This window comes from Ahaetulla prasina, chromosome 2 (assembly GCF_028640845.1).
Source record: "Ahaetulla prasina isolate Xishuangbanna chromosome 2, ASM2864084v1, whole genome shotgun sequence".
Lineage (NCBI taxonomy): Eukaryota > Metazoa > Chordata > Lepidosauria > Squamata > Colubridae > Ahaetulla > Ahaetulla prasina.
The window spans coordinates 45,895,799-45,919,535 of record NC_080540.1 but is presented as its reverse complement, the minus strand read 5'-3'; the positions used below and the strand labels follow the sequence as shown (position 1 = coordinate 45,919,535).

The window sequence follows — 23,737 nt, the reverse complement described above, 5'->3', positions numbered from 1 at the left end:
GTTTTTCCAGGTGAGGTCTTCGCTGAGATGGACTCCCAGGAATTTAAAGGGGAAAACTCTGTCTACACAGCCCCCCTCAATGTAATATGGGGCAGGTTCCTCTCTCTTTCTCCGGAAGTCCAACACCATCTCCTTGGTCTTGCTGATGTTCAGGTGCAGGTTGTTTTTTAAGCATGTGGAAAGTTTTTGAACCTCCCCCCTGTACGCTGTTTCGTCTCCACCTGTAATAAGACCCAGTATGGTGGTATCATCTGCGAACTTAATGATCACAGTAGATGGGTCTGACAGTACACAATCATGTGTGTACAGTGAATACAGGTAGGGACTGAGCACACACCCCTGTGGTGAGCCAGTGTTAAGCTTCAGGGGGGTGGATATGACAGACTCAACCCTCACTGTTTGTTGCCGGTCCCTCAGAAAGTCTTTGATCCAGTCACAGATGGAAGAGGAAAAATCCAAGTCAGTCAGCTTTTTGATAAGGATGCTCAGCAGAATGGTGTTGAAGGCCAAGCTATAGTCTGTGAAAAGCATCCTGACATAGTTCCCGGGTTTCTCTAGATGGCTCGCTATAGAATGTAAAGCAGTAGCTATGGCATTGTCTGTCAACCTATTCCCCCTGTAGGCAAACTGATATGTGGGAGGCATGTCCTAAGGCAGGGGTAGTCAACCTTTTTATACCTACCCCCCACTTTTGTATCTCTGTTAGTAGTAAAATTTTCTAACCACCCACCGGTTCCACAGTAATGCACCGTGTATTGTCATCTGTGCATGCCTCTCGTGCATCATGGATTGGGTTGGGGGAGGGCGTTGGCTACCAACTCTGCTTGTTTGTTACAGCTGGGTGGTGCGGGGGGAGATGTGCAAGCTATTCTGGGATGAGGCTGTTTTGTTCGCAGTCGCACTATAGTGCCATTTAGTTTCACTTACGAAACGTAAACTAAACTTATGTGCGGGTGATACAAATAGTATATTTACAGAAATTTAAATTGTCACGGGGAATTTTATGAAAACCTAATGAAAATGTTTTGAAATAATGCTATGATTTTTTAAAAAAAAGTCAATTAAACCCCTACCTCCCACCATGAAAGCTGGAATGCCCACTAGTGGGCGGTAGGGACCAGGTTGACTACCACTGTACTAAGGTGTTGGAGAACCAATCTCTCAAAGCATTTCATCACTACAGACATTAATGTGATAGGTCTGTAGTCATTTAGGCAGTTAATTGCTGTTTTCTTCAGGACTGGGACAATAGTGGCTGCTTTCAAACATGATGGAACACAGGCTGTTTGCAGGGAGATATTAAAGATCCTTTAAGGACCCCTGCTAACTGGTCGGCACAATTCTTTACCACTATCCCCAGCACCCCATCTGGGCCTGCAGCTTTGCAAGGATTCACAGCCTTCAATACAGCTCTCACTTGGTGTTCGTAGAGAGTGAGTGGCTGGGAATCTGAAGGCCGGTAGGCAGTGGCTACGGGATCTGGTCTTTTCGCCTCGTAGCGGGCAAAGAAGGTGTTCAATTCCTCTACCAATGAGGCGTCAGCATTGACCGTGTTCCTCGTGTTGTAACATCTCAGTGCTGTTTTCCTATCTAATGTCGTACTACAGTTTTGCGTGGTTGCAAGGTAATATACTAGTATGTACTCTTCTGTTATCCTTCGTTTTTTTCTGAAAGTCTGTGATTAATGAGAATCCACAATCCCACAAGACTTTTACTACTTACTTTAGATCATAATTTTCTTACTCTGTAATGCTACATACTTTTCCCTTGGAAAGATTTTTTCCCCCCTGAAAGTTAAAGAATTATTACTTTTGTACTAATCCATCTTCTAGGCCCACAACAGAAGCAGCAATGTACAAAACAAATGGAAAATTAAAACATGGCCCTCTTAATACGAGGTGACAATACAAAGCAGTATTCAATTATTTCACACTCAGAAATTCAGTGAACTTTATTCAATTCTCTCTTCTTATTTACAATTATGAGGATTTTTGCCTTGGTGAAAAAATGAAGTTTAAATCTTCTTTAGTATCCCATAATTCTCAGGAGAGAGGCTGTATCTGTTGAAGAGCTTGCATTTGTTTTCTAGCCTGAGTTTTTGCTGACGTGTAATATGTACCTAAATTTACACAATTCAGAAAACCCCAGAGGACATCTGGCTGAGATAATAGTTAAACGTGTTTCTTGAACTTTAGAAATAACATCTTTTAGGTAATGCAAGTTATTCTTCACAGATAATATTATAAATAATATCATCTAAAAAGATTTCACAACATTTTCCTTTGCCTTCTTTCCTTTGCATTTGGTCCATGAATGACTTTAGTAACTTTGGAAAGGAATAGAACAAGGACGAGTATAATTCTTCTCATGGAACTTTGTCCTGTTTCCCTTAAGGTTTAATATATTGGCTTTCTGGACAGGATGATCATGAATCTCCACACCTTTGGTCCACCCTGGCCAAAAAAATCTTGTATGCACCATATAATAGGAAAATAGAATCTAGTGGTTAAGCCCCCAGGCTAGAAATCTGGAGACTTTTATTCTGCCTTAGGCACAAAACCCGCTGGGGGACTCTGAAGAAGTGAAGCTGGGATTGTTGTCTGAACTTGGGAAAAGCAGTGGCAACCAGGCAGAAATTATTCTCTTTTCCCCAAGGCCAGGGTTGCTAATGCTTTTCCCCCAAAGTTTACAGTTCCAGAAATTTGAGAGGAGGTGATCTCATTCATTTATTAATTTCACTCACTTTCAGTTTATTCACAAGCATCCTCACTGGCTTCAAGCTAACAGGCTAATTAAGCCACACCTGACATTTTCAAGGAAATGTTCATGCCGGAGAAAACCTCATTTTTCCCAAGCTTACAGAAGTGAATACTAAGATAAGAGTGGGGGAGGGAGGGTTGTAGGAGAAGAGGAAATAGGAAAACAGCAAGCAGATGGGGAAGTGAGAAGAAACTGGAGAATGGTAACTATAGAGAATGGCAGACAAGAGGACTATCAGTGTTCTGTCCCCCACCTCAATCCGAACTGACTCAATTAGCCAGCAATTTAGTCCACAGCAACTATCAGCTCTGGCAGCAAACCAGCGTCCATCTGCCAAGGTTTTCTTTATCTCCTTGATGTCGGCATCGCAGAGCTCCTTACCGGAGCAACCAGGAAGTCAGGAGCAAACAGCAATTCAGGCCAAATGCTCAATCAGATAGTTCAGCTCAAGGTTTCTCCAGTCAGTTGATTTGTTTGTCACGAAGTAGTATAGCAGCCCCTCCTGCTTTTATACCCTGTGGGGTGTGGCTCCATGACTCAGCACTTTCTAGGCCTGCCCCATCCCTGCTTCTGTTGTTCCCGCCTCTCTTGTCTATGAAACCTGGGATCTAACCAGGGCTGATTGTCCACAGCTGGGTCTGGAAGCGTTTCCTGAGCAGGGGGAGATACAGGAGACAGAGGCCTCGTCACCTCCTCCACCTGGCCTGCCTCTGGCTCCTGCAGAAGGGAGCCCTGACGGGCCTTCCCCCTCACTCTCTGAGTCACTTTCAGGCAGGGGGCCAGGCCTGGGTAGGGGGGCTAAAGACACAACAATCAGTCAGAATCTGTCTGACTCTTGAGGCAATTGCCAAGACCACAACCTAGGCTAAGCAGCCTATCCTGGTGGGAGTCCTGCCTGGAACTTGGCCTGGAGCTCCATAGCAACCAGCAAAGGAGTATTCACACTGAGATAGCGTCTCATCACAACTAGTGCAAGAACTTTTAGAGTGAGGCAAAGGTTGTATGACATTTTACAGTCTGCCATTTTGTTTGCTTGAAGCCCTGAGTATTAAAGGTGTACTTTTGCGGCTACATTGACTTGCAAAGCCTAGGAGGGTAGAGTTAATCCAGAACATTAATCTGTGATTGGGGAAGGTAGTGAAGTATTGTGTACATAAGTGCTATGCTGTGATGTGTCCTTGGGAAGCAAAGAACCCTCACAGGGACTTTAAACAGGAATAGGCTCCTGGGGATTCGGCAGGGTTCAGGCGATCCTCTAGCCAAGGACCTCTGGGTACGGTGAACCCCCAAATGCCACCCCTGGCAGGCCACACCCACCCGCCCCACCCCTCCCAGGAGTCTCCAGATGGCCTGTTCATCATTCCAGGTAAGTTCAGGGGGCCACACAGAGGGTCTGAGAGGGTGAAAAATGTGCCTCCTGGAAGTCCAGAAACGGGCCTATTTCCGGCCACTGGAGGGCTTCTGGACCTGCCCACCATGGCCATGCCCACCCAGCAACGGGGCCGCGAACCCGTTGCAAAAAGATCCGAAGCCCACCCCTGACTTTAGGCCACTTCCTCTTTCGATACAGAGGAACAGAATTGGATACAGAGGAACAAAATTCTATAGCCAGATAACATATAACCAGGAACAGTCTTAGATTTCTGGCTATCTCACCTTGACCCGGATTAATGACAGTCAGATCTGAGCCTCCAGGATGAAATTATATTCTCAATGACTGATAAGCGAGCCATCTCAGAGCAAGGGAGCTGTGTGGGTGAACTCAAAGTCTCTTGGACACCGTCTTTGTATTATTTCAGTGTATGTCATAATGCCTTTAATTTCTGCAGATATTGTATATGGCTACCTTACGTAGGCAGAGGTCTGTGGTTATAAACTTTCCATTCATTGGTGCAAGATCCATAACATTAGCAATTAGACATAAAAACATGCTATAAATGAAATGTTTATTCCATTCCCTGCCAAAGTGATTTAAAGGTTAACTAAGTTTAGTAGGTAGTAATTTGAAAGGCAGTAAATTAGGTTGAACTTTCCTTCAATCATGTGTCTATATTTATATCTATAGTACATCTGTATCCATACCTTCCTGCTCCTGGATGTTTGCATATTAGTTAAGCAAAACAGTGAAATTACTACCTTACTACCAGCATGTTAAAAATGTTTACAAGATACTGCAAATGATGATATGAGATGAACAGTTAGAGAACATTTTTGAGTTGAATTTCTTATGTTCACTTGTTTTTGCTTTTTCCCGTTCCCAAACATAGTTTGTCTTTATTAATTCTCTTATTTTCAATTTCTCCTTTTTATTATTTAAAGCCAAGCCTCACTGGGTTCAATTGATAAAAGATTTTGAAGCTGCAGTGGAGGACAACATATACTGGGAGTGCAGAGCAAGTGGCAAACCTAAGCCTTCCTACAGATGGGTGAGAAATGGAGAACCTCTAGCATTAGAGGTAATGTGTTTTTGTTTGTTAACCTTGTTTTGAAAAAAAAATTGTGCACAGTTACATTGACTGCACATTAATAGCTTCTTGAGTTCATCCAAGTAATTTAAGAAAAGGTAGTTTGTAATACTAGTAGTATTAGTAGTAGTAGTTAGTAACCCTAACCCTGTAATTACAAACTAGTAGTTTGTAATATTACAGGGACGTGGTGGCTCAGGGGCTAAGACACTGAGCTTGTCGATCGAAAGGTCAGCAGTTCAGCGGTTTGAATGCCTAGTGCTGCTGTGTAATGGGGTGATCTCCCATTACTTGTCCCACCTTCTGCCAATGTAGCAGAAAAGCTACATTGTTCGAAAGCACGTAAAAAATGCAAGTAGAAAAAATAGGGACCATCTTTGGTGGGAAGGTAACAGCGTTCCGTGCGCCTTTGGCGTTTAGTCATGCCGGCCATATGACCACGGAGATGTCTTTGGACAGCTCTGGCTCTTTGGCTTTGAAACGGAGATGAGCACCGCCCCCTAGAGTCAGGAACGACTAGCACGTATGTGCGAGGGGAACCTTTACCTTTAATACTAGTCAAGCAGTCTTCCCTACTTATTAATAAAAAATCCATGCCATAGCAAATTTCTTTTGCAGTTTTTTTTAATTATGTACCTCCCTTTTGATGGAAGAGGGAAAAATCAGGAATTTTCAAGGAGGCTAAGAAACATGCATGTGAACGTCTTGTTTTTCATTATTTAATCTTTCCCGCACTATGTTTTCAAATTGTTTGTCTTCCTGTGTTAAAGCATGAGAGAAGAAGACATCTTAAGGGAATTCTTCCATGACTGTCTTTCAAAACAGGAGGCATGAGCAGTCAGGGAAGCTCCAATATATAACGGAATACAAAAACACCAGCTGCTTCTTGCCATGTTGCAACATTGTTCAGATGCAGCATTGAGGCAAGCTGAAAAGAAAAATCCCCAAAAAGCATTCCGAAGAAAAATCCGAGCATTCTCAAAATACTTGTAACATTTTAAAAAAACCAGCCATAATTTTTTGCAGTGGGAAAAAAAATACTTGTTCAGCATGCTTTAAATTAAATTAGTGAACTGAGCAGGGTGGTAATCAAACTGACCGCATTCAAATCTATCATGATATAATTTAGAAATATTGATAGACAGCTTTAGTTTTAAAAAATAAATGGGAAAGAGGAAAGACAGAGAGAAGGCCATCTGTTAAAGCAACTTTTTGGCATCAGTCATGAACATCACAGTATTCCCAAGATAGCTGTTTAGGCAACTGTTTATGTGCTCATGGTATGTAGAACAATAGTGAGTTGTTTTAAAACTTTTCCAGAGTCATCAGAACTCCCTGTCTCTTCTTCTGTGTTTATAAGTCTGAGATTAAATCTTACGTGATGTTGCACTGTTTAATTATATTTTAACCTGTATTTGCAGCATGAGTTGTAAAAACCTCTTTTACAACAAAAAGATGTTAGTATTTTGAAATAAATTTGGGAAGTTATGAACAAAGAAATGTCAGGGCATCCACAAGTTGAAACAGTGCCTGTAAATCACTTCTACTGTGATTAAGATTTTTTTAAAAATTGTTACTCCACTAGCAACAGTAAAGAATTTATTTATTTATTTATTTATTTATTTATTTCTATTTTTATACTGCCCTTCTCCCGGAGGACTCAGGGAGTACAGCCAAGTAAAAATTCAATATATAAACATTAAAAAGAAGTTAAAAAGAAATATTATAATGTGGCCGAAATTTTAAAACCATTTAAAATCTTAAAACATAAATACCCCAATAAAATTTCAATCCAGTCCCGCTTGAATAAATAGGTGCGTTTTCAGCTCACGCCGAAAGGTCCGAAGATCAGGCAATTGACGTAAACCGGGGGGAAGTTCATTCCAGAGCGTAGGAGCTCCAACAGAGAAGGCCCTTCCCCTGGGGGCCGCCAGCCGACATTGCTTGGCGGACGGCACCCTGAGAAGGCCCTCTCTGTGGGAGCGTACGGGTCGGTGGGAGGCACAAGATAACAGCAGGCGGTCCCATAAGTACCCGGGCCCTAAGCTATGGAGCACTTTAAAGGTTGTAACCAAAATCTTGAAGCGCACCCGAAAGACCACAGGAAGCCAGTGCAAGCTGCGCAGGATTGGTGTTACATGCTGCACTTTCAGAATAGTACAGGAATAAACAGAAGTAACCCTTCTCCAATCTTGATGGATGATTTTTTTCCCCAGAGAGGACCATAAAGCAAAAATAAGTCAAGCAAAATAAGCAGTATTCTTTTTAGCTTATTTCCATGTGCTAGTAAAGGTAATTTTAGGGTCATTAAGATTATTAGATCCATTGTATAAAAAGGTTACAACTCTTGATTGTAATGTCCACTGACATGTTTGGTACAGCATTATATTTTCTTCTATCCTATCTCCTGTATATAGGCAGATAATCTAAAAATAAATCTCTTCAGTCGATCAACCTCTGCACAATATGATCTTGGATAAACTTGATACATCAAAACTAGTATCATTCTTATGTCTTTTTTCAGAAAATTATGTTGCTAGTCAGGGGGTAGGTTCTACTTACCTTTACTATCGGTTTGCAATGGGATCACACACGTGGGCTTGCTTCACTCACACACGCTTGCTTCTGCGCATGTGCAGAAGCTTCCTGATGACATCAGGGTTGGTGGGCAGAGCCTACCCCCGGTTTTATTACCAGTTCAAAAGAACCGGTCCAAACCGGGGGCATGACTGTTGCTAGTATTTAAGGACATATTTAGCTCCTTTCCATAACTTCTGCTTTTATTCAAAGAATTATGGAATGCAAGATTGTAAGTGACCTTGGACATTATGTGGTCTAAACCCACTGGTCAGTACAAGAAAGTAGTTCTACAACATATTCAACAAATGTCAATCTATCCTCTGTTTATATCTTGAGCAAAGGAAACATAGGCTCCCCAGGGAGACGTTCCACTGTTAAATAGCTTTTACCATTAGGAAAGTTTAGCTGAAGTGCATTCAATTTTTATTTTATTTTTTGTATTTTAAACTCATTCTTTTTTGCTCTGCCTTCTGAAACTACTCTGAACAATTCTGCCCTGTCTTCTGTATGACAGCTCTTGAAATATTTGATAGCAGCATCATGTCTCTTTGCAATCTTCTTTTCTCCATGCTAAATACACACAATGATTACAGATATTCCTTATAAGTTTGTCCTAACTGGCTTATTTCCTGATTGCTGTTGTCTGGACATATTCCAGTTTGTCAGTGTCCTTCTAAAAATGTAGTGCTCAGAACAGAATGCAGTATTCTAGGTGTGGCTTGGTTTATGAGGAATAAAAAGGAATAGTGATTTCTTGACATTGTACTTGACATTGTTGATGAAGGCTAGGATTGCATGTGCTCTTTTTGCAGCTTTGTCGCACTCATGGATCATAGCCAGCTTGTGAGTCACTCAAATACTTTTTGTGCGTATTACTGCCCAGTATAATACTTCATCCTTTAGTCATCCTTTAATTTTTTCTATCCAAATGTTGATTTGCATTGAAATTCATCTTACTAGCTCCTGTCCGTTATAACAGTTTCTCAACGTACTCCTGAGTACATCCTGAGTACGTCCTATCTTCTGATACTTACTATCCCATGATTTTTGTAATGCAGTTTGCTTCTGGGTTCAATTCAAGATGTTGGTTATCACCTTTAAAGCCCTTTATAGCAGGGGAACAGGTTATCTAAGGAACCATCTCATTCCAATTGGATTAACCTCCTCACTAGGAGAAGAGGCTTTCTATAGACCCCATCAGCCAAGGAATTCCTAGTGGGGTCTAGGAAAAGAGCCTTCTTTGCTGTGGCCCCTGCCCTCTAAGCATCTTGCCACCAGAAGTGAGATTTCCCTCTACCCTTCTGGCTTTCCAAAGGGGTCTTAAAAACTAGCTCTGCTGGTTGGCATGGTGCCCTGGTGGGGGTGCACTCTGCTGGTTGGTTGAGTGAGAGACAAAAGCCTACCCCTATACCATCCATGCTCGTAGTTTTTAACCTTTATTTAGTTGTTGTCAATTTTAATGCTTTTATATTATGTTTTTATTCCATTGTAAGCCATCCAGAGTCTCTCTAGACCAGGGATCACCAAACTTTAAGACCTCAGGGACCACTACATTCATAATTTCAAATCCCACGGACCACTAATATGAATTAGTGACAGGATGGGGTCCTTCAGGCACTTAGCTTGGCCACCTGTTGGTGGAGAGAAGTACCCAGGGTCAGCCCTAGCTTTGCTCTACATTGCAGCTAAGAATCTCAAATACGGCCAAGAGTAAATGTTTGGCTTGTAGCCAGCCTGGGTGCTAGATCAGTTCCCTGCAAACTCCGTCTCTCAAGGAGCCCAGCCAAAGTTTCGTGCGCTGCATGCTGAACCGCTTAGACTCCCAGGGAGGGAAGGGAAGGACTGGAGCTATTAAATAGGTGTCCAAGCTAAATGCCTGAAGGACCCCATCCCATCAGCAAGCAGGATTAATTGCTTTGGTGGACCCTATCTGTCCCAGGGGCCCTAGTTTGAGGATCCCTGATTTAGTGCAATATATAGAATGCAAAAATGCAAAGATTTTTCTGCGGACCACCAAAATATTCTCACGGACCACCAGTTGGTGACTGCTGCTCTAGATAGACAGATGGATGGCATATAAATGTAATAAATAAATAAATATCTGCAAACTGATTATTCAAGTTATTTATAATTGGGTTGAACAACACAAGGCCTAAAATGGAACCCTACAAAATGGCCAGTCAATATTTCCTTCCAATTCAATGCAGAATCATTGATGTTTACTCATTGTTTACAGTAGTTCAACCCGTTCTACTGTCTGTCTGGCTAACTCTCATAAGCTAGCCTCATATTGTATTTTCTCTACCAGAAACTCATTGAAAACATGTCAAATGCTTTGCTGAAGTCCCATGCCCAATGCATTCCAATGGACCATTATACTCATGACTCTGGAGACCTTATTGATCTCTGAGCTTGGTTCTTTGCTTGCAAATCTTTCATTACTCAATTATGTAGCATCAGTATGAGTGAATGTGAAGTTTCCTTCATGTTTATGTACAATAGCTTACCTGCCAGTTTTGATGGGGTGAGTGTACTTTTCTTCTAGTACTTTGGTTAGGGTATTGTTTTCTGCTGGATTGTTTGCCTGGTATTAATCCCTGGATATTGACTGCTGGAGAGGATGTGTTGTAGTCTGTTTCCTTCTTAACCTTTTCATTATCTCTTTTGAATACTATGTAAATATGATTTATTTTTATGTGTCTACTGATGGCCGATTTATCTGAATGCCAAGCTTCCAGGAATTCCCTGTGTTTTTAATTTAGCTTGGTCTAGGATGGTTGTAGGCTCTTCATTAAAACTACGGTTGAATCTGTCCAGGATTGTGAGATTAAATATTTTTCATCCTCTCTTTGACTGCTAGTTGTTGTTAATAGATGTGCTCTGCTGGTCTTCTTCCTCACCACTCTATCAAAGACTTATCACTCTATCAAAAAATTGAGTTGATTGGCATCATTTTTCAATGTTCATAAGCTCATTGCTTAATAATGTATTCCAGGATTTTCTCTGCAATTTACATCAAACTGGGTCCCTCACCCCTTTGCAAAGATAGGATAGGAACAATATTTGCCCTTCTTTAGTCTTCTGGCACTATACCCATTGTCTTCTGAAAAAATGCTCATCCTCCATGATTTCTGAATTATCATACAAAAGTCTATGATGTGATAGCTGCAAGCTCCTTCTAGACTCTTGGATTTTGTAGTTGATTGCATGAATTCCTGGTTTTCTAACAGAATTTATACAGCTTGTCTTTTTATTCTCCACCAGCAGCATCTGTCAACATTCCTTTACAAATTGACCATTATATGACCTGCTGCATGGCTGTTAATTCTAATGTTCTTATTCAGTATTTGTCTGAACTTGATGGATTGGTTCCCTGTGACCTGCTATGTGTAATTTTTATCTCTGGTAACTGATATCCAGACCTGATCAGGTTATTTCCTTTTTTGCCTTTCTATGTATGTTTACATATTTCTTTGGTTCAAATTCCATTAATCTATTTCTCCCTACATTATTTCTCCTATGTAACATTTACTTACACTGGATTGCCATTCCCTTTGTTTTTCAATTGTTCTGCATTTCATGAACTCCATGTATTTCTTTAAGCTTATTATAATAGATTCTGCAGGGAAGAAAACTGAAGCAAAACAGTTCTGCCATCATTTCAATATTTTCTCTTAGAAGCAGACCCATCCCTCACCCTCAACCCCCCCCCCATCCTTTTACTACAAGGGTAAAGTCCAAACCCCTTTTGTGACAATTTTCTTCTTTTATTTTATGTTCTTTTGTTAGCTTAAATTCCTTTTGTGCTTCAGCCTACTTTTTTCCCTGCAGAAATTAACTACTTGGCTGTTACATCCATCACCCATTTTGCATGCAGAATAACATAGTTGAAAGAGACCTTGAAGGTCTTCTAGTCCTACCCCCGGTTCAAGCAGGAGACCCTATACTATTCCAGACAAATCTCTTTTTAAAAACTTCCAATGTTGGAGCACTCACAAATTCTGGAATCAAGTCGTTCCACTGATTCACTGTCAGGAAATTTCTCCTTAGTAAAAAGTTGCTTCTCTCCTTGATTAGTTTTCATCTATTGCTTCTTGTCCTGTCTTCAGGTGCTTTGGAGAAGAATTGACTCACTCTTTGTAGGAGCCTCTTTGTGGCAGCCCTCAAATATTGGAACACTATTATCATGTCACCCCTAGTTTTTCTTTTCACTATACTAGACAAACCCAATTCCTTCAACCACTATTCATATGTTTTAACCTCCAGCCCCCTAATCTTTGTTGCCATTCTCTGCACTCTTTCCAGAATCTCAGAGAAGAGCAACAAAAATGATGCATGGTTCTTTAAATTCTTGGATCAATCAAAATCATCTTGGCATCCGGAATGGATCATTAAGCTACTTCCTTTTAAAAAGAAATGAAATTGTGTGCAATTGCTCTCCCAGTATCAATTTTTGAGGGTGAACCAAACTTTAAACATTGACTTCAATTTTTTTGTCAGCCATTTTTCTGTTAAGTTTTATCAAGGCATATACTGGTAAGATAGACAGTGTTTCTCACTGAACATTATGTTTAATTCTTCATTAGAGGATTCAGCTTTCAGAGTGCACATCAATGTCAAAAACCACTTTAAATACTAAGTCTGGTACTAGATTTATCTCCATTTGGAAACAATTTATAAACTATATTTCTTCACATAACCTTCTGCTATGTAACTTTAAAATGCCTGATTTTGATTGTTGGCCATAAAGTATGGTTGCTATAGTAAAGGTAAAGGAGACCCTACGAATTTTATTCTGTTAATCATTGCCCACTATGTGGGTGGAGGTGCTCATCTCTGTTTCAAGGGCCATTGAGACAGTACTGTCTGAAGTCCTTCCATTCTCCACCATCCAGTTGGAGCTGAAGAAGCTTCTTGGATGAGAAGTGAAACGTCTTCAAAAGAAAAAACAAGAAAGTCCAGTTGCCTCATTGAAAAAAAGCACCTTTGGGACATTGGATAAAAGGCAAGGACATCATAACTGTTATAGCCTAATGAGATTACTTTACAAACCCAAAGTAACAGAATAAATAGAGGGAAACGGGTATCTAAAAGTACAGGCATTCTTTCCCTTAGTTACCTCCTACAACTGTGAAAGGTAGTTAATTCATTTGCAGGTTGAACGGATCCTGTCTACGAGAGACTTTTAAATGAACCTTCTATCATTCAAACATCCTATTATTGCCAGCATGTTGTTCAGAGTGAAGCCTTTTTTGGGCAAATTTGAGAATTTCCTGTTATCTCTGTTTCACACAGAGAAAGTCATAACTGATCTTGGCAATAAGAATGCTTCACTTTAAAGTTTAATTGTAGCAACATAAAAGTAGGTAACTCCAAGGATGTTCTATCACTACTGTCCTTGAGAAGAGATAGCTTGAATAAATAATCCATACCTCCTATAGAAGGTCAGTTTTCTGAAGAACCCTTAGGGACAAACCTGCTTAACTCTTTAAGTACCTTGCCAGATACCTGAACAAGTCACTATTCTAAAAAAGCTACATCAGGGGTGTCAAAGTCGCGGCATCACAGCAGTGTCCCGTGACATAATCACAACTTTTTCCCCCCTTTGCCAAACCAGGTGTGGATGTGGCCAGTGTGTGGTGCATCCAGCCTGCGGGCCATGAGTTTGCCAGCCCTGAGCTAGATGATCTGAAGAGAATTTATTAGCAACAACATATAAAGTTGTTAGACCTTTAATAGAGCTGGTCACCCCAACTGCCCAAGAAATACAGCCTATTTTGAGAAATAATTTGGTGATTCATCCCCTATTTTAATATGGAATATAGACATGGAAAAGAGATCAAGGAGTCCTTGGGACTGGTTTCCATCTTACTCCCTCTACTCCTTGATAAAACACCACAGCATGCAGAAATGTAAGTGACAGAAATAAAATAGAGGCTGATAGATAAAAGGAAGTAAGCTGCAGCCCAAATCTTGGTAAGTTATTAATTGAGGAGAACTTTGGAATAGGAAGAGTTATAAAGACATCACCCTTAGCTCAACACTTCACTTTGAATATAGATACTATTCTGAGTTGTCAATCTGAAAAAATATCCAATCAAGTTGCTGTTCACCTCAAAACCCACTGGAGTTTATGCAAAATTAAGGCAGTGATGAAGGTTAACATATTTCAAACCTATGTGGTTTTTTGTTTTTGACCCTGAAGGTATTTTGGATAACCCCACTCTAGTTGAATATTGAATAGCATGTTTTTTAAAACCCAAAATTCCAGTACCATTTCAGTCACCCCAGTAACATTAAGTACTGACATGGAATATCACCGTCTGGTATAACAGAGTTCCTCTCTAACTTTGACTTCATAGCGGTTGAAGAAACATGGATGACTACAGATGTTGAAAAGATTCATTTTAAAGCCTGGACTATTCCTGAAAGGAAATATAAGACTAAAGGGTGTATTTATCTGAATGCTGATTCCTTGTATTTCATATAAATGTGATATATTTATCTAAATGTTGATTCCTTGTATTTAGCACATACACATTTTATTACTAAATTTTCTTTTATCTATTTTATCCTGGATTTAGATGCTGTATTTTATTTTTATTTGATTTGATATGGTCATAAGACTACTTATTTATTTTTTAAAACATCTAAGTAATATATTGTTGTTAAGCATTTTATTGCTAAAAGTTCTATAATCTCACACAAGAAGAGACCTCCAAACATTTTATATGATTTGGTAGTCTAGAACTTGCTACCACAATAGAGGGGTTTTTTTGGTGGTGGTTGTTGTTTTACTTTCATTTACTTTTGTCTGAATTTATAATGCAGTAACCTAGCAGCAAATGAAATATCTCAGATCTGTTCACTCAGTGATAATATCTGTTCAGTGCAAGAAAAAAGAAAGATAAGTAACAGAAAGAAAACAAACCTTTTGATGTTTTTTGTTATTTTCATCATTTGGGAAGAAGTGGGCTGAATATAAATATTAAAAGGGACTGAAACAGCCCGTTTTGGGCAGACAGAGACTAGAATACAAATATTCCAGCTAGAAAGAATAGAAAGTACACAGAATGTCTGATTTTGAGAAAACTGGCTTGATTTAGAAGTATGATTCAGTCAAATCTCCATTTGATTAACTCATTTTCTTAAGCTTTACACATCTATAGTATATATATTGTACTGATTAAAGGTGACAAATAAATAAAAAGAAAGAAAGAAAGAAAGAAAGAAAGAAAGAAAGAAAGAAAGAAAGAAAGAAAGAAAGAAAGAAAGAAAGAAAGAAAGAAAGAAAGAATTAATATTGGTTAAAGCTAATTCCAGCAGAGGAACCTCCATCCCCCAGATATCACATACTGTAATCCCTATATATCCTATGCATTTTCTGAAGTACTGCATTTCTTTATCAAGGTTCCCATTCTACCCTTTTTCAAAGCACTGATCACATTCCCTAGGCTACGTCCCTCTTCTTTCTGACCAGTAGTTTTCTCGAGAAATTAACTTTTCCAAAGTTTATTCTTAACATATATTTTACAAAAAAAAAGTTACCTATATAGAGGTTATTTTAAAGCTCAGCACCACATGGGATGAGAATACTGTGATTGAGGAGACAGTTTAGGTTTGCAAAGGGAAAACTTCTCCTAAGATTATCTCTGCCCCACCTTGTCAGACTTAAAAACACTGTCCTTTAATATCAATATAAAGATAAAGCCTAATTATGTATGGATAGTTAGTGAATAAAGATGTATTTGTGATGTCTGAATGAAATGTTATTCATTGATTGGTTCATTCATTCATTCAGATTTAAAAAGTGCAGTAACATTAAACTTACAAATATTTAAATTTAAGAAATGATAAAAATCAGAAAAATAAAGGAAAAAGGCTTAATATGAAGAAAAAGGGAAAAGGGAAAAATTGGAAAAAAATAAAAAAAAATCCTGCCATATATATTAAGTTTATGTGCCCAAACTGAATGTTCAAGTGTATGTCTAGGAAAAGCTTCTAATGCATTTACTTGGACTCTAGTCTCACTCTTCAGCCAAAGTAGATGATCACTTCTTGCCTTAAATAATTTGGTCCTAAATAACTTTAAATATTCCCTTCACGAGAATCAGTCTGCCTGCCCTTTAAGACCAGGAATGGTGTCTTTTTTTACCTCTATGCCTTTGAAGACTGTTCAACTAACAGAGACAACCTTTTCCCTGGTGGTCCCAGAAATACAAAATGAATTGCCATCAAAAACAGCTTTTAAAAAAGCCCTGAAGATGTAAGCATTCCCCTGAATAGAATACTTTGTTGTACTGGATTGAGGTATCACTGAATTTTTATAGATAATTAGAATGAGAGCATTCTGTATCTGAACTATTTTTTGCAGGTCTTGATCCAGTAGCATTAATTCTTCAGCATCAAAGAACGTACTGACTTATTCTGTGTTCTCTATGGCACTCTTCCTGCTCCCTGACAAAGTTCTTGCTAATCTTAGATCAATTCCTTTTTTCCTTTCTTCCAAGACATGCACGTAGAGGGCCCAGACTATTTTACTCTCTTCCTGGTAGGATGTACCCAGCAAACTGCTAGAGTTTACCTATCAATTTAATGTACATCCTATAAATAAATCTCCTTTCAGTTAAAGTTGTCAAACGTGCTTCACTATCATTGATCACATCAATTCTATGTTCTTAGGAATGTTCAGATATATAAAGCAGAAACATCAACCAATCACAATTTTAGCCCCAAAGAAATTGTGTATTAGGTAGAAAGCTTGACAGGTATTTGTCTATATGAGTATATAAGTATGTATGAAAGACTACAGAGAACAGAAAAGATTCAAATATATAAGCCGAGCAAGAATTAGACCTCAAAATGAGTTGTCATTTTCAAAAGGGGAAAAAAAATACTTTTTTTTCCTCCATGTAAAAACATTTTGCAGTAGACAAGCTTGTAAGCCCCAAAATTAAAGTAAGTTGATCCCAGGATTGTTAGGAATAGACCTCACTGACAAGCAAATCCAACTCAATCCTTTCAGAATTTGAAAGAGGATTTTCAAAGCTGATGTTTCAGTCCAATGCTTATATCTACTGCAAAGCTCTATAAAGCTTTGTCTCTCATAAAAACCATTATTAGCATATCACTCACTTTGGTCAATGCATAGAAATTCCAGAGTTGTCTTAAACATCAGTTAAGCTATGTATGAATTCTTCAAATGAAGTTTAATGAAGGCATGAGATACTGTTGTGCAGCCAAAATACCCTCACTTGTCTCTTTCTTAAGTCACGTAAATATATTCCTTTTTAATGTTTTGCTTTTACTATCCAGGGAAGAATACAAATTGAAAATGGAGCTTTGACTATAACAAACTTAAACTTGACAGATTCTGGCATGTACCAGTGTATAGCAGAGAACAAACATGGTACAATATATGCCAGTGCCAATCTCCGAGTTGTAGGTAAGTCACAACTTTGCTTTCTGTGTTGTTGTTATTTACCAGGTATTTTTCCTCCTGCTGCAGTAGCTGTCATGTTTTCCTACACCATCTTGAAAATTTAGCAAAAATGCTTTCACACAACTCAACTTATCAGCATTTCTGTGTAATTTTCTCAAATGTATCTGAGGGAGGATGTGGTGGAGGATAAAGAAGCTCACTTTATATTTTATAGCTCAATCATTCATTGATTTAAAACAAGGACACCAAGATAAATTATTAATTATGGGAAGAAGAGACACAAAGCTTGGATACCAGCCCAGTGATTAAAACTAATCACACAACTGGAAAGCAACATTGGCTCAGCATGTTACTTCACGGCACTGACCTTCTGCATTGTAGCTTTGGTATTCTTGAGAATGCAATGTCATTTGAAAATGACAGATAAGTTTCTCTGACTTTTTTCTTGATAATATGGGTGCAGGGACCCATTATTAGTTAAGAAGGTGATATAGGTAGTTCTCTACTTACAACAGTTTATTTAGTGACTGTTTGAAGTTACAACGATAGTGATAAAAGTAACCTATGACCATTTATCACCATTGCGGTCATCCCTGTGGTCATGTGATTAAAATTTGGGCACATAGCAACTGATTCATATTTATGATGGTTGCAGTGTCCCGGGATCATGTGATCTCCCTTTGTGAAGTTCTGTCAAGCAAAGTCAATGGGGAAACCGGATTCACTTAACAACCACGTTACTAACTTAAGAACTGCAGTGATTCATTTAACAACTTCAGCAAGAAAGTAAACTGGGGTGAAAGTCACTTAACAACTTTCTCCCTTAGCAACAGAAATTTTGGGCTCAGTTGTGATCGTAAGTCGAGGACTAACTATCCTAGTTTGCTTTTAGAACAAATGACAAGGTTTTATCCTCACGCAGAGATAAATTGGCAAAGCTTTTGCTAAGTTCAAATAGTAACCAGCCTTGCATTTTAGTAACCAGTTTTGCATTTTTTATATTGTTTCTTAAATCCGAGTTTAGAAGCCATATTGAGTATTCTTTCAGTTAAGGAGCCATATTGACCTCTTTGGGTGTTGTGTAAGTGAGAGAGGCCAATGCACCATTCATGCATTTTTATTTGTTTTCATTCCTCAGTGAATTGCCTTAATCTGCTCCCACATACATAACTACTTATGTGATTAGCAGAATAGAGGATATACAATACCAGTGAAATAATAGTGTTAAGATAGTTGAAAGCATATAGGTGCAAATCTGAACAAAGCTATTAATTACACCATTGATTGCACAGTTATCAGTTTTGATGCCCAAATTAACTTCTGACAATTTAATTTATAATTTATACAGATCGTTGAAATCTAGATTGGCCAGCGAAACTGATTTTTGAATGAAATTAAGGAGTCATTTGATTCTGTCCAATCTGGTACCAGTGATCATTCTTCTACAATGTGAATCTTCAAACATCTAAGGATCTCTCTCTTTTTAACAGAAAGGCAGACTAAAATGTATCTAACAAAGCTGGTCTCCAACAGTAATATTATTTTGAAATAGATGAATAAAAGAAAACTCCTTAGTCATTGAATGAGTATAGCAGCAACACTTTTGGTCGAGTAGAAAGAGTTGTGAAATACTAAGTACCTTTTGTAAGAATTGTTTTAAATTTCATCTATGACATATGGTAGGCTTAATTCATTTTTATGTAGCAAAATGCAACCTTTATTTATTTATTTTATTTACATTCTTGAACTCAACATCTTCTTCCAGGAGTTTGTTCATTTGTAATCTGGATACCTGAATTTTAATTTTGACGCTTTATTTAAAATTTATACATTGATTTATTGCAAACTCTAGAGAACTTTATGATCTACATTGGCATAGAAATGTGATAGATAGAAGAGAGGGAGGGGGAAGGTCCTTGGTTCTCTCTGAGCTTGCTTGTTTTCTTGCAAGCAAACAGACCAATTTGTCCAGCTAAAATTATAATGTTCCAGACTTATTCTTTCTTGCTGAACTTCATGTGATTCAAATAGAAGTCTTGTTGGAAGAAACTCAGTTTCACTCTACTCCATATCCCCATTCTATAATATAAAGTCTTACAGTAGCCAATGAAGCCAGCTAACTGGTAGTGCCTTCCCAATTGTGACTGATCTCAGAATAGAATTGGACTTAGTTAATGAAAGGAAGTAGCAGAAATTTGGCTGGACTGGGAAATTTTCCTCCCAGAAAGAAATATTTATTTGAGTGTCTCAGTGAAGATATCTATAGTGAAGCTCAACCTCAATTAGTCAGTTAAAATATATTTACATGTTGTTTTTTGCATTTTTGCTAACATTATCCCACATAGTCCTTTGAATATTTTAAACGGAGCATAAGGAAAGAAAAACATTATTTCTCTTCACTTTCTTTCCCTTAAGTCTTCCATCTTCTCCCTGTCTCCTTTCCCAAAGTCAAAGGTATCACCAAGCAGTCTCCTGACTGAGACTGAGTAGTATCTTGCTACTCTTCTTCTATCTCCAGGACAGTCTTCACAATAAATTATTAAACTGCAATTTTGTTATAGTTCCTGAAAAATCAATTTATGGAAGAGCTCTAATCTAATCTTACATCTGTTCTTCTCCTATATATTTTCTGAAAACCTTTGTCCAAACATAGCAAAACAGCTTTTAGTTATGTATAAAAAAAAACATGTTATGAGAAAATGTGGTAATGAGAAAATGTGACAATGCTTCACATTTATTAGCACCATTAATAACTTAGTAATATCTTCTTGAAATAAACCTCTGCGATTGAAACCTGAACTCTGACTTGAGTTTGACTCAACTCAGTTAATGCCTTTTTCCTGATTACTTCTAAAACTAGGGCCAAATCACTATGGGATATCTCTTTCCATATTCCTATGTCAAAACAAGGTTCATTGGCTTATTTCTTGGGGGAGGGGTAGCAGTACTTTCACAAAATGGTGGTTGTACTTTCAAATGCCTGTCATGGGGAAAATGGCTGGTAGAGTGGTTGTGACCAGTCACAAAATGTTTATTTACCATAAGGTAAAGTAGTTTCTCAAGATACTTTGTACCATCTCATCAGGATTTTCATGCAATACAAAGACATTACTGCAAATAAATATGATGTGAGATGTCTGCTTTCTTTTATAGCATGTCAGCAACTTGCATTTATAAAAAAATAAAGCTGGGCAGAGAGACTCACTGAAAGCAAAGGAAGTGTTTGGGGCCTATTGTTACCACTAACACAATGTTTTAATATCGTATTGTACTAAATATTGTGAATTCAGCCAGGCAAATGGGTATCAAGTCAATACAAATTGTTGGAAAGTTACAGTAAGGGAGAAATTGGCCACTGTAAAAAGACAAATGCTGGAAAATGTAGGTCTTTGGAGTCTTCTTAACAATCGGTGAACTGAAAATAAAGCCTTTGCTTAATCCCAGCTTAATTCAGTGGCATTTTAATGTACAATTTCTGTTTCAGTGCTATTTTGGCTGAACTAGAATGGGAATTTCATATCCTTCAATGGTTAATGAAAAAGAAAAAAAAGTAACATGAATTGTGGAACTCACTGAGGACATGCTGGAGAAGTTGTGTTTCATAGTTAATGTGTTTCTTCTGCTGCTAGCTTCTGCTCCCGACTTTTCTAAAAGCCCAGTGAAGAAACTGATTCAGCTTCTAAAGGGCAGCACAGCTCATTTTGAGTGCAAGCCAAAAGCTTCCCCTAAAGCGACAACTATTTGGAAAAAGGGAGGTGAGCTGCTCCAAGAAAATGAAAGGTATTATGTTGTGAATGTCTTCCTGTTATAATTTAAATATTGTCATATTTTGAAAGAAAAAACAACACTATTTAAGTTAGTTGGCAAATGTTGCTGAGTAAGTCATTCAATTCCATCAAAGTATATAGTACAGATAAAAGAGGAGGTTTCTACTTCCTAAGAACAATATGCCACATAGAAGTATCTTGAGTAAAATCTTTTCCCAGGTGCTTATTCAAAATTGTGTTGGGTCTATTAATGGCAGACTTTAGAAAAAAAATCTACCGTCTTTGGTCTTCCCAAAATTCGAAACAAATGGCTTGGATTTGGCTTTAGAATTGCTGCATCCATTTTATCACCTACTCTCTGCAGAAACTGAGCTACTTGCCTTGTTAGGAATGAAAGTTAACTGTGCATTTTACTTCGTGTTTGCTTCCTCCATGCCAGTGTTGTTTGTTATGGTTGTGCTTCCCACTATGTTAATTCTGTTTGAGAGTTCTGAAAGAACATTTTAAGCAGATGCTGTAAATAATGGATTTGAAGCCGTAAAGGGAGTAAAGGAGCAACTGAGTGTTTTTCTATAGCCTCAGATATTTAGGTCTCATTCCCACTTGGAGGACTGAAGGAGTTGTCATATGTCCAAATAGTAAGGTAACTCCAGGATTTGAGTGCTCCTATTATCTTATGGCCTAGATCAGGGGTGAAATTCAGCAAGTGCTGACAGGTTCTGGAGAACCGGTAGTGGAAATTTTGAGTAGTCTGGAGATCCGGTAAATACCACCTCTAGCTGGCCCCAGAATGGGGAGGGAATGGGGATTTTGCAGTATCCTTTCCCTGGAGTGGAGTGAGAATGGAGATTTTGCAATATTCTTCCCCTATCATGCCCACCAAGCCACACCCACAGAACCGGTATTTAAAAAAATTGAATTCTACCACTCACCTAGATGTTGGGTTTGGACAACATTAGACTACATAATGATTGAGTTCATGTTGCCTCTCCAAGCTCTTTGAATTGTAGCCAATGTTGTTCTGATCTTACTCAATTTCAACTTACACAAATTCTTGCTTTCTTCTCATGTCCTTCTCATTGTTGCAATAAATATATATATATATACTAAAAATAGGAGGAGATTAGTCCACTGAAGATGATCCAAATATGCACACAAATATATACATACAACACATCCACACACACAAGTAAATTTTATTTTATATTTATATATTGAGACTTTGGAAAAGTTATAATGATAGCATATATCCTAAATGAGAATGTCAAGATTGGGGAAAAATGTAAAGTATACTAGTTAAATAAGATTCTGACTCAGCCTATTGTTTTTGAAACAATTCAGAAAATTAAGACCCATCTTTTACGTACTTGTTGATCATTGATGGCATTGGAATGGGATAGAAATGTCAATATACAAAGCCCATGAATGAGAAGTAGCTGTAAGTATGTCTGGAAGAGGAGTAAGAAGAAAAAAAAGTTTACATATTCTCAACAGGTACATTCCACAATGACTCTGCCATCAGTGCTTAATGCTAAGGTCTATTGTACATTCCAATTGCCATCTAACTGATATAAACTCAGTTTATTAGAGCAGAGAGAAAAGGAAGTCAGCATTCTGATATTAATGCAGTCTTTCTTATTCTCTCATCCCTAATAAACTGAGTAAGGTGATATATTCAGCCATTTCGTCTATCCATCGACAGAGAGAGAGAGAGAGAGAGAGAGAGAGAGAGAAGGGGGTGAATGAGAGAGAAAGGGAGGGAGGGAGAAAGCTAATAAAACCCAGAATAATATAATGAAGCAGAATAATGGGAGATTCAGGACAGACATTTCATATAGTACAGTATGTAATAAATTATACAAAAGTCATTTTTGCAGGTTATATCAATGACTATCAACTTGAAAGATTTTAGAAACTTTGATAACATCTTTGCAGGTAAATTTATCAATGGCTATTAATCATGATGGCATTTAATTATTTCTAGGATCAGAAGCGCATTCTTCTCAGTATTGATGGGGATACTCACAAAGAGAAAGCTGCTGTTCTCAGAACTTTCTTATGGGGAGATGGATCAATGTTACAGAAGAGAGTGTGGTGGATTAAACTGATTTTTAAAATTTAAATAATGATATATATTTTATAAGGAAAGACTAGTTAATGAATGACTACAGAAGAAAATATACTGTAAACCAAATCTAGTAGATTTCTGTAGCATTCTTAGAATGATAGCATAGAATTACAGACGATTGATGATGATAATATCTGTTTTATCAGGACCAATTCTCAACAATTTTTTGGATCATCTCCACATTTTTCAATCATACATACTTGTTGTTTTTTTTGTTGTTTTGTGCTCTGTCTGGTGTCAGTTTTGATGGTGTCTAGTCTTTGTGGGTTTGAGTGACCTCATTTCTTTTTACTGCTGGTCACTCAGAACATAACTGCTTTTTCCTGTGATTGCATAAGATGGCTGAAATAAGGTGGAATTTTGTGATTTTGTCTTCTAGCAATCTGGTTTTATATGCTCCAGCCCTTGCTTGTTTTTCACCTTTGTTATCCAAGGAATGTGTAGAAGGCTTCTGCAATACTACAGGTCAAATACATTAATTTTTCTCCTGTCTAGTTTTTTCTGACTTTCACAACAACAGATAACTGTAGGAAATATGATAGTGCAGACTAACCTGCACTTCCTTGCCAGATTGGTGATCTTGCTTTTCTATACA

The 23,737-nt window shown here is 38.1% G+C and overlaps 1 protein-coding gene across 1 annotated transcript in view; it reads left to right on the top strand.

The window, feature by feature from the left end:
* Positions 1–23,737, top strand: part of LOC131192953 (contactin-3-like) — a 226,197-nt gene that overhangs the window by 150,438 nt on the left and 52,022 nt on the right. The window contains exons 7-9 of the mRNA XM_058172593.1: positions 5,080–5,216; positions 17,121–17,250; positions 20,877–21,027. Of these exons, the coding sequence (XP_058028576.1) occupies positions 5,080–5,216; positions 17,121–17,250; positions 20,877–21,027 (418 nt within the window). The remainder of the gene's footprint in view (positions 1–5,079; positions 5,217–17,120; positions 17,251–20,876; positions 21,028–23,737) is intronic.